This window comes from Mytilus californianus, unplaced genomic scaffold, assembly GCF_021869535.1.
Source record: "Mytilus californianus isolate M0D057914Y unplaced genomic scaffold, xbMytCali1.0.p SCAF_16, whole genome shotgun sequence".
In the NCBI taxonomy this organism is placed as follows: domain Eukaryota; kingdom Metazoa; phylum Mollusca; class Bivalvia; order Mytilida; family Mytilidae; genus Mytilus; species Mytilus californianus.
Genome location: NW_026262648.1, coordinates 240,647 through 252,436, shown reverse-complemented (window position 1 = coordinate 252,436; position 11,790 = coordinate 240,647). Strand labels below are relative to the sequence as shown.

The 11,790-nt window shown below is 32.6% G+C and overlaps 1 protein-coding gene across 1 annotated transcript; it reads right to left on the bottom strand.

Annotated features, from left to right (window-relative positions):
* Nucleotides 1-3,768: 3,768 nt before the first annotated feature.
* LOC127726028 (33 kDa inner dynein arm light chain, axonemal-like) lies at nt 3,769-11,789 on the bottom strand. The gene is made up of 6 exons (XM_052233325.1): nt 11,621-11,789; nt 7,879-8,021; nt 6,938-7,107; nt 6,406-6,584; nt 4,891-5,055; nt 3,769-3,983 (listed from the first exon to the last, which is right to left on the bottom strand). Exons 1-6 carry the CDS (start codon nt 11,699-11,701, stop codon nt 3,945-3,947), a joined length of 777 nt encoding a protein of 258 aa, XP_052089285.1. The 5' UTR covers nt 11,702-11,789; the 3' UTR covers nt 3,769-3,944.
* Between the last annotated feature and the right edge of the window lies 1 nt (nt 11,790).

The following is an 11,790-nucleotide window of genomic DNA, read 5'->3' as shown; positions in this document are numbered from 1 at the left end:
CCGTTCGTCTGTCCGTCCGTCCATAACAAATTGTGTCCGCTCTATATCTAGAGAACCTTTATGATTTCAAAGTTTATACTTGACATGTATATTAACCAACACCAGAGGGTGTGTCATAATGTATGTACAACTTCCTAGGTCAAAGGTCAAGGTCAAAAATTTTGGTTTTAGTTGACAACCCCATGTCCTATGGTAAAGATCGTGTCCCCGCTATATCATGAGAACCGTTATGATTTCAAAGTTTATACTTGACATGTATATAAACCAACACCAGAGGGTGTGTCATAATTAATGTACAATTTCCTAGGTCAAAGGTCGAGGTCAAAAACTTTGGTTTCAGTTGACAAGCTCATGTCCAATGATAAAGATACAAATTTTTATCACATTATTCACAGCGGGGTCCACAGAGATTGCTCCCATCTCAATGATATCTAGTTATTGTAAATCAGATTACGAGTAAAAATGCAAGATCTAATTAATGCAATTGCAAAAATTTTGTGAAGGAATATCACTACTGAAATTATGAATGCGAGTTATTATTACGATACCTTATACTGTTGCTATTTATTCTTCATGGATGAAAACCTTGCAATAATTTCCTGAATTTACAGTATTATACCCTACTCTGTGAGAACTATTTGGGGACAAATTCATTCACCTTGTCCATCCAACAAATATTCTTGTGTCCTTTTCTCAGGTTCTAGTAAACTTATTTGTTCAGCTGTGATTTGTATTGTGTGACCACTTTTCAGATCTAGCAGACAACTACTTCCTATTTGACAATACTTTGAAGTTTTCAATATGTTGAATTAATTAAAAGAATTTAATCATACATATCTTAGATAGAAGGACTTCATATTTGGTTAGCAGCTTGATGGCAATGAGTTGTAGGGTGTAAGCACTTTTTATACGCCCGTCAAATTTTTGACGGGACGTATTATGGTATACAAATGTCCGGCATCCGTCTGTCCGGCGTCCACATGTCGCACCGTAACTTGAGATTGACTTATCCAAATTTCATGAAATTTAAGATAGTTGTTTCTTATGATGGTCAAAAGATCTGTATACTTTTTGGTGAAAATAAGATTAAAACTTTTTGAGTTACGGGACTTTGTAACTAAAACAGGGGGGTGTTTTTTTTACAGGTCGCACCATATCGCAAAAACAATTTATGGTTATTGCTTAAAACTTTACACACTTCTTAATTATATTAATATAAAGATCTGTATACTTTCTGGTGATGATTCAAAATTTTATTTTAGAGTTATTGATTTTTTTTATAAAAAAGGGGGGTTTTCACGTGTTGTGCCGTATCTCAAAAACGATTATAAATTATTGCTTAAAACTTTACACACTTCTTAATTATATTAATCTAAAGATCTGTATTTTTTTTGGTGATGATTCAAAATTTTTTTTAGAGTTATTGATTTTTTTTTATAATAAAAGGGGGTTTTCACATGTCGCGCCGTATCACAGAAACGATTTATGATTATTGCATAAAACCTCACACACAAGACGACGGGCGTATCATGTGTTCGTGGCACAGCTGTTTATTGGATCTGTTGGACACCTACTTCCTATTGTTCAATACATTGAATTAAGAGTTGGTGTATCTTGTTTACATTGTAAAAGTTCTTTCTCAAAAAGCAGTATGAGGCTTTTTATGCCCTCTGCAAACAGGGATACCGGTATATAGGATAAACTTGTCTATCCTTATGAGTTGTAAACACAGGTAGCAGGCTTGATCTATATATATGACACATTACACGTAGAACAGTAACCAAGATATACATAAAGGATGATTATCCCTGTCCAACATATGAAATGGGAGATAATCAAATTTGTAGAGTGGACTGTTTCCTTATACAGAGTTCTGTGGATTTTTATGCCCCACCTAGGGGCATTATGTTTTACGGTCTGTGCGTCCATTCGTCCCTCTGTCCTGCTTTAGGTTAAAGTTTTTGGTCTAGGTAGTTTTTGATGAAGTTTAAGTCCAATCAACTTGAAACTTAGTACTCATGTTCCCTATGATATGATCTTTCTAATTTTAATGCCAAATTATACACAGTCCACTGAACATAGAAAATGATAGTGCGAGTGGGGCATCCGTGTACTATGGACACATTCTTGTTTTTTATCAGTGCAGTAAACAAGCTCAAGCATTGTGTCAATCCGCTGATATTTTGCAAAATTTATGCAATAATAATCAGATTATCAATTTATTGGAATGTGTTTGTGTGGTTTTCACAATAAAAAAAAATGTTTTCTTTGTTTTACAAACTGATCAGAAGAAATGTTGTTTATTTTTGGGTTAAATGTGATGCTGGTAAGTTTAGGGTAACAGTATAAATGCAAGGTCAAAATCATGGTATAAATCCATGATTTGGGATTTTTTGAAGACTGGAAAAGGGAAATTAAAGACTGATGTTTTAAGATTATAATTGGACAAATAGTGGAAGTGAGTCAATCTGTATAATATATGCAATGGAGCAAGCCCAGGCCTTGCGGTCATAAACATTTGGAGTATGATTATGGTTCAACTCAGAATTCAACCAATCAAAATACTGGATTTGGGCCCTCAAACATAAAACTTGACTCAGTACTCAGAGTACAAAATATGTGCTTGAAACATAAAATCCAGTTTTTTGATTGGTTGATTTCTGAGTCTGTGTACAATAACCGTGCTTGAAAATTTTATGGCTGCAAGGTTATATGACAGTAGGCCCAGGGCTCTTGGTCATAAAACTTTACTAAATACTCAATTACAAATTACAAACAGTCTGAAAATGAAAAACTTTCTCAAAATTTTTATGACCTCAAGTCCAGGTGTTTTGATAGTAAGCATCTTCTGCTATGTACCACCAGTCATGAATCCCAAGTCAAATCCAGTCTACTCTAGTAGTGAATCCATCCAGATCCAATAGTAAGTGTCAAAACCAAGAACAGAAATTAAAGGATGGATGAATTGGTAAATGCCTATGGCCTGTGACAAATATCACATGCATATCAAGATGAGAATTTGTAATTTTGTGATATGATTATGACCATGTGTTGTACTAGGCCTACAGGATAAGCCAGATTTTTAACATGCTAGTTCCCAATTTAAGATTTCTCAAGAAAACATTTCATCCTATTCATGCTATAAGACCACTTTGTTCTGACTCCCAACTGACCAGTCTTTGCCGAGTGATAAGGGGAGGAACAGCAATATATCAATTTTTCAAGTCGGGTTCAATCTGGTCAAGGTGTGTACCCTACTCCTCCTGCACGGAGGGGACCAACCATAAAAGCTCATAATATTGAAGAGAGGTGTACAAATTTAACTTTTGTATTCTGTTTCATTCATGACATATGGTCTAGGTAGGGAAAGGTTTGTGAGTACATATAAAACAATATTGCTTGTATCTAGTCAAGCTGTCTGGAATATGTGTTGTTAGTTGTTGCTTGTCTTTGTTAATGTTTGTATGTGTGTTTTAGGAAGGTGTTAGGTAATGGTTGTTGTTGTGATGTCCATTATTTGTGGTGATTCCTGTTTTATGTATTATCATAGTGTTTTAAAGGTCATATAGATACATCTTTTTTTTAAGAGTCCACAATTGTAAATGCCACAATATTTGAAGTCCAATCAATGGTCACCAAACTTCTTAGTATCTCACTATCTCATTTATAGTCTGTTAATTTAATCAACAGATATAGGAAATTAGTTTACCATGAAATCCTGGCTGATTGGCTCAGACACTTGTAATTTAAAATATAACAAAAAAAATATATACAAGTATTTTTCTTAAATAAAATAGTCAACATTATAATTTACAATACAATAATGGTTTAGATTTTCCTGAACATCTTCAATTTTATGTTCACCATAAAGTCCTTCAACGAAATGGAATGAAAAGTCAACTGGTTCAACAAAATGCGTTTTGACAAGTTTGTATCACATTTCACTATGCTTTCTTTGGAGTAATAAGTCCTTCCAATTGTCCCTGAAAACGATAAAACATGTTTATTTCTGAGTTATCTCCCTTAATGAAGGAAACTTATTATTTTCCTCTTTTAAAATTCAAAATGTATTTATTCTATTGAACTGTGTATAACTATTTCTGTAAAAACAATGCTTCTTATGATGTGCTGTTACACATCTGTTCCAGGTTAGTGGTAACAATTTTGTTTAACCCTACCCCATTCTATATGTCCCAAGTCAGTAGCGTGTAATTCAGGGTTTGTCATTTGCTGCAGTCTGTCTTTCTTCTTTGAATTTGTCATATATATATAAAATCAGACTTTTTTTTTTATTTGAATTGTTTCATATTTTGTCTTGTGGGACCTGTAAGGTATAGGTTTTTGTTGAAGGCTCTACAGTGACCTTTCATTCACACCATGAAACATATATTTGGAAAAATCTAAATGAAAATCTAATTTAACCTATGCATGGTTAAAAAGCTGAGTGTTTTTTTAGCTTTGACTTCTTTAACATTTTGATTGTTGATTTACACAGTAAGATTTTAATTTCTGTTCTGTCATAAAAAAATTTAAAATGTATGTATCCACTGAATTAAATTATCTGTGTACGGGTTAAAGGTCATGGTTACTAAGATTTTATATAATAGATTTAATATAATGATCTGTTTTTGTAATTACATCTGTTCCCTTAAAAACAATTTTTATATACAGAAGAAATTTTTTTGTGGGGTTAAATTTGAGTGGTTTGTCTCTACATTTGGTTATATTAATTTTCATGGTTTCTGGTATGTGAATGTTATATTCTTTGTTAGTTGAAAATTTCATAGGGGTTTTAGTAATGAGGATAAGATTCATCCTAGAAATAATCGAAGTTAAAATCCAAAAAAAATTTCTGTGTTTACAGTATTACTAGTGAGGCTGCAATTGTACCTTCAGTTGTTGTGTTGTTCGTTTCAAAAACTGTATTTCTTCTGTGTGTTTCTTTTCTTCCACCTGTCTCTGTTCAGCTGCTCTCTTTTCTGTCTGTTCACATTTCATTTTCCATTCATTCACTTGTTTTTCTAGATCTCTCTTTTCTTGTTCTAATTCTGTGATCTGAAATAATATTGCACATATTTTACTACTATGAGTGCATATTTCTATTTCCTTCCAGGTATTTGAATGATATACCAAGTGTGAATTTGTCATGTTACTACATAATCCATTCTAAACATTAGATTTTATACATTACATTAAGAAATGTATCAAACATTTTGTATCTGTAATTAGTACTGGGGAATGGTGAGCTGTTATATAGTCATACAATGATTTGGCTGTGATTTTTCTTAAATTTTACAGACTTTCTAGGAAAGTACTTGCATAAATTTTTCAAGCAGACTATCAGTTTAAATTAATACAATTGGCAGGTGTTTCATAAAGGGCCCATACAGCATTGAATTCCATATGGGCTATTCCATTAAAATGTATATGGGAGGGTAGGAAGGGACTTATCCCTACAACCAAGAACCATTTTTTAGATAATTTTGCATAATGGTAATAGACACATACTGAAAAAAGACCCATGACCCACATTCAATAATTAAACTTCCCTTCCTACCCTCCCACATACATTTAAATGGAAAAGCCCTATGTCACATTCATGTAGATATGTATACAAACTGTATACATACAAAATTAGTACTGTAAGTTCATTAAAAATGTTTTGCTGATCATTTTAGATCAACTGTAATCAATCTCTTCTGTGTTGTACCAAAACAATCATGCAATGTGATTGACAACTTACTACTTGTGTCACTGACAACACTGTCACATTTTATGTTACCTTGACCTTTAGTTTTTCTTTGTCAGAAACCAACTAAGCAAAACAAATATTAAAACAGTTGAAACAAACAGTTTCCAAATTAAAATTGGAAATCAAAATTTGAGGAAGTTTTTTGTAATTTAGTGATACAATGTAAGAAAGCAGGCAAATTAATTTAAGCAAGCATATCAACTGATTATTATGAAAATTCATCCCAATAAATATATTCTTGAGATAAATGATAACGTAGCAATATAAGAACCTTTTGGCTCAAACTTACATGTTTATGACAATTTTTTAAAAATCAGATTTTTAATTTAAAGATGATTTATAAAGCATTGAAAACCAGAAAGTGTGTTTCTAGGCTACAATCTAATTGAAAGGCCATTTAGTTGATAGCCCTGAGATGAGATGTACCGTGCTTTGAAATTTTGTGAGAAACCAATTCAATCCAGTAGCTTGAACTGAAAAATCTCACAGAGAAAGATTATTACAGGATTTTTTTTTAAAATCTCAATAACTAAAACAAATCTACCAATACCATAAGCTCATTTCCATTTCAATATTCAAGACCAACTTTCAAATGCCTCATTTTGAAATGGAAATTTACTCTACTGTACAGCTGCTTTGAATGGTTGACCCACCTTCTTTTCCATATCTGTTTTGCCTTGTTCAGCCTGGAGAGCTTTTCTCATACCAAATGCTACACTACTTTCATATAATGTTTGATAAGCTGCAATGGTCATTCTAATTTCATCACGAACTCGGAGTAATAACAGACCTCTCTCTGCACAGTTGATTGTTACTTGACGAATTAATTCATCTGCAAAAATGTTAAAAGGATTAAATAAATCATATAGAATAAAATTTCCATTTCTAATTTTGGATTATCTACCCTTGCACTAAACGAGAATTTTAAACATGCTGTATGTTGAAAAAAATTAGACATGGGTTGAATGCAGTTTTCTAACAATATTAACAAAAACAATTATTGAAAAAGAAGAGTCAAATTGCAGTTTAAAAGGGAGATAACTCTAGATGATCAATTAACATGTAATATATACATGTTGAAACATTACTGTAAGTCATGGTTATATAGATGAATAAATACTCTGTTTATATTTATTTTTGGTATGGCTTTTATCATGAATGAGTTAAATTCCTTTTAAGACCTACCAAAACATTGTGAGTAAAGTTCTCTTCTGACAGGACAGATTCCAGTCTCTCTTGCCTGTCTCTGTTGTAACCGTCTATCTAATTCTTCCTGTAGGTTGACTACATCTAGTCTGGTTGCTGGTGTACTGGAGACCTGTTGTACCCACAGCTGTCCTCCTTCAGTCCATTCCCTGAAATTTAATTGGTACAGTAACATTTAATAATCAGAAATCACAACAGCATTTTATACAGATTTCATATATTTGAAAAGAAACTTTGATTTTATAAAAATAAAGAAAATGAGGATTTATACATGTATGTCAATGAAACCATCTGACAACACGATAGTGAATACGTATACTATATTAAAGACCAAAACAAAATTTGATGAGGCTTTAATTTTCGGAACATTTTTTGTCTGAACCTTACACATTAATCAATAATTAGTTTCTTTGTAAGTTACATAGTTGGTTTGCGCCATATGATTTCCAATCTTTTGAAATAATCTGGATCAAAGTAATATTATATACATGGATGATTAGTTATCATCACTACTTGAACCCTTTTATTTCCATATTAAGAATTTTAGAAAGAGAACTCAGTAACATGAGAATGCATATACTGGCATAAAACAGGCATTGGTTTTCTCATTTGAAGTGTTTTACCTTTTGTTATATTTCAGGTCTTTTAATGGCTTACACTGGGACTAAAAGGTGCTAAGATTTATGTCATTTGGTCTATGGTTGAGAGTTGTATCATTGGTATAAGTATAATCACACCAAATTCTTAAAATTTTCAAATTTAAACATTTGAATCACTCAACCACCAGCCCATCCAAGCATTAAACATGCTATGTACATTTTATTTGTGTAGTTCAACTATTTGTACCATATGTGATTGACCAACACAGAATTTTTGAGGATGCTATAGCTACTACAGCAAAGCTTTTGTCTGTGACTAACCTTGGTGGTAAAATAGAATTAAGAATTTCATCAGTCTGCTGTGCAGCCTTGGCATCAACTGGAGCAAGCTTCTGTTTGCCTGGAGGGCTAGGTACTGGTCCAGACCCTGCAGGTGGAGCTGGTGTCACTTTTAGTGCTCTTGCCTGAAATATGTAAGTTACATGTACTTGAAATGTTGCGTAAAAAAATTAAAATGATAAATGATAAAAACACAAAATTTGTTGCAGGAGTAATAGAGGACTTCATTATTTCAGTTTAATAATTAACTGCCTTTGCTGACCTTAGGTCATTTGGGGTAAAACATTTTGTAGGACATTGTGATTTGAAGATATTTTCGTTGTGATGTAAAATTTTTCACAGGGAAATGTATTACTTGGAAGCTTAAGATTGCATATATACATTCGTTGGTTTTTTACTTTTTGTCGAGCCTTCGACTTTTGTCGAAAAAGCGAGACATAGCGATCCTACATTCCGTCGGCGTCGTCGTTGTCGTCGGCGGCGTCCACAAATATTCACTCTGTGGTTAAAGTTTTTGAAATTTTAATAACTTTCTTAAACTATCCTGGATTTCTACCAAACTTGGAAAGAAGCTTGTTTATGATCATAAGATAGTATCCAGAAGTAAATTTTGTAAAAAAAAAAAATAATTTTTTCAGTATTTTACTTATAAATGGACTTAGTTTTTCTGCCAGTTAACATTACATTCACTCTGTGGTTAAGTTTTTAAAATTTTAACAACTTTCTTAAACTATCCTGGATTTGTACGAAAATTGGACAGAAGCTTTTTTATGATTAAAAGCTAGTATCTAGAAGGAAATTTTTTGTCAAAATTTTGTTCCATTTTTTCAGTATTTTACTTATAAATGGACTTAGTTTTTCTGCCAGTTAACATTACATTCACTCTGTGGTTAAAGTTTTTAAAATTTTAACAACTTTCTTTAACTATCCTGGATTTGTACCAAACTTGGACAGAAGTTTGTTTATGATTAAAAGCTAGTATCTAGAAGGAAATTTTGTTCAAATTTTGTTCCATTTTTTCAGTATTTTACTTATAAATGGACTTAGTTTTTCTTCCAGTTAACATTACATACAGTCTGCAGTTTAAGTTTTCAAAACATTTATTAGATTCATAAACTATCCTGGATTTTTACCAAACTTGGACAGAAGCTACTTAAAATCGAAAGATAGTATAGAGAGGAATATTTTTATTAATTTTTTTCCTCATTTTTGTTGAGCCTGCGATTAACAGCAAAAGTAGGCGAGACACTGCCGGTTCCGTGGAACCCTTACGAATTTTTATATGATTATCGATACCAATAAATGACCTACATGTACATGTATATATCACGACCAATAACCAACTTTTAAATTCATGCTCTTTCCTGCACATTTACTATGTCACATTGCTTTATTTTACTTGTTATAATGACACCATCTACACTGATTGATCTGGGGTTAACCGGTATAACTAATTCATAAAAAACCGACGAGAGTGAAACATGCACACATTCTAATACCAAATTCCATCCTGTAGATAAACACAAAGATGCAAACAATCTATTCTTCTACAAACAATTGAAAACTAGAAAGCCTTCCACTGGCATTGAGCATTGTGATGAGCAACTCAATCGAAAATTTAAAGGTAGCTGTGTCAACTTAGTTCATGCACTTTTCTGTATAGTTCTTTCGTCACAATGCTCATGTTATAAAGTCACAAATTGTTCAATGATGTCATTAACATCCATACCTTTTTTTCAATTGAGGTAACTCAGCCTGGGCCATAAAAAAACTTAACTAGAAATGAATGTATTAATTTAACTGTAAATACAGTTCCACTTACTAAGGGACTGAGTTACTAGCATGCATGCCTCATACAATAGACATAAACTTCAAAATGTTAAAGCAGTCACTTCAAAGTAGAAGGTACAAAATGTAGAAACATGTAGATAGGTGTATGGAAATCATAACCCAGGTAGAAAATTATACATCGCGGGCCCGCGGTCCTTTAAGGGCCTGGGGAGAACACTGTCCCTGTTTGTAGAGTAGCAGACACATCACTAGGTCATCGTATCTACACAAACAACGCCAAAAACCAGGTACATCTCAGATGCCTTGAATGGGTAAGCAGATATTGGAGGATCATAATGGGGTACATAATATACACCTTATCGCTATTCCCAGCTGACACGAGAATCTGTCCCGCTTAAATTATTGACGTCATACAATAATCACTTTTCCATTGTGGCGTCTGATATTTTGTATTGTGATGTCAAAATTTTACGGGAACCTGTGTGATGTCCAGTAATGGTGGACAAATAGCGATAAGGTGTATACCTTCAATGCTTCATGAAGAATAACAGTAAAAATTCTTGCCAAATGACAAATTTTTAGTGCATGACGATAAAATGTGAACTTCTTTTCGACGATAAAAAAATCGACTGACTTTGACGAATTAATTTAAATATCGTCTCGTATTGTGTTTTCGACCATCTAATGTTTTCGATCTAATTCTACATTCACTTCCCGTATGCTGTGCATGTCCGCGTAACGTCATATTCGGCTTCTATAGTTAGTAACAATATCAAATAATACCACATGGTGGTTAAGATGTTCCAAGTAAGGTTAATGTAATTAAGTATTTACGTTTTATTATTTGATATCACATTTTTGTACCCTTTTTTTACTAATACTATTTTTACCTTCAAAAAGAATCTATAAAAAATAAACAAATATTCTAGAAATATGGCAGGGGGACTTTTTGCACGTGAAGTTTACATCCTGGTCATTAAGTCACATGACTGTCAGGTGGTTAGTTGTAATACTTAAAGTTATTTTTAATACGGAAATCTGCATGATCCTTACAGCTTTTTACTAAGAAAAAAAATATTGATTAATTTTAATTTACAGAAACACCAGTCTGTCAGTGGAAATTACAGACAATACTCACTCCACAATGCCTTCACTAAAGTATTGAACAAAAAAAATGACTGTATACAAGATCAAACTTGCTTCCAAAGTACCTCATGTGAAATGTGTACAACTAGTCAAATAAAGATATCAAAATAATATTTTTTATCTTAAAGTTGTATATGTAACCATTGAATTCATTAAGTCATAAGTTTGATCGCCTCCTAACAATTTAAATAATTTGATATAGACATTGGCATCAAATTATAACCAATTCCAGATTTGTACGACATGTCATTTCTGACTTTGGACCAGTTTCTTAGATAGGTCGAAAACACAAGACGATAGATTTTGTCAACAAAGGTGCCATTGATCTAACGAACTCAAATTAAAAAAAAATTTAAGATCGAAATATTTCTCAGATACAATTATTTTATGCACAAGTATACTAGTGACTCTCAAAATATTAGGCATGTCTATGTTCAAACATATAAAAGGGAAATTCGGAGAAATATGTTAGTAGGTCGAAAATACAATACACGAGGATATTTATCAAAAATAACGGTAACAATTATTTAATATTTGAGACATCTTCCGAATCATAATGAGGATATTTTGACGAATCACTGTAAAATTTTAACCAATTTGACTCTAACAGTATAGCTGAGCATGACCAGTTGACAATAAAGGGCATACCTACCCTCATATTGCTTGACATATTTCATTTTTCAAAAGTTCATATTCTTGACCAAACACTGAAAGTGAAACAGTATTTTTGGATGTTGAGTGTTGTCGTCTGTCCAAAATAATTGTTTTCTGTTAAAAAATAACTTACCCTCGGTGTTTTCTTGTCTGTGTTTCGACTAACCAGGACAGGGTTGTCGTATTTTACAAGTGAAGCATTTGGAGGAATCATTTTGTTTGTTTACCACACCGTTGAAATGAAACAAAAACTTTCGACTATCTTTTCGGTTTACTTGTCGCCAAGGTGATAAACGTTTGCTC

Bases quoted from the DNA above. Each gene is read 5' to 3' on its own strand.
- LOC127726028 (XM_052233325.1), bottom strand. From the start codon at position 11,701: ATGATTCCTCCAAATGCTTCACTTGTAAAATACGACAACCCTGTCCTG. The intron at 8,022-11,620 runs GTAAGTTATTTT...TACATATTTCAG, and splicing joins CAGACAAGAAAACACCGAGG to GCAAGAGCACTAAAAGTGAC. The intron at 5,056-6,405 runs GTGGGTCAACCA...ATATTATTTCAG, and splicing joins AAACAGATATGGAAAAGAAG to ATCACAGAATTAGAACAAGA.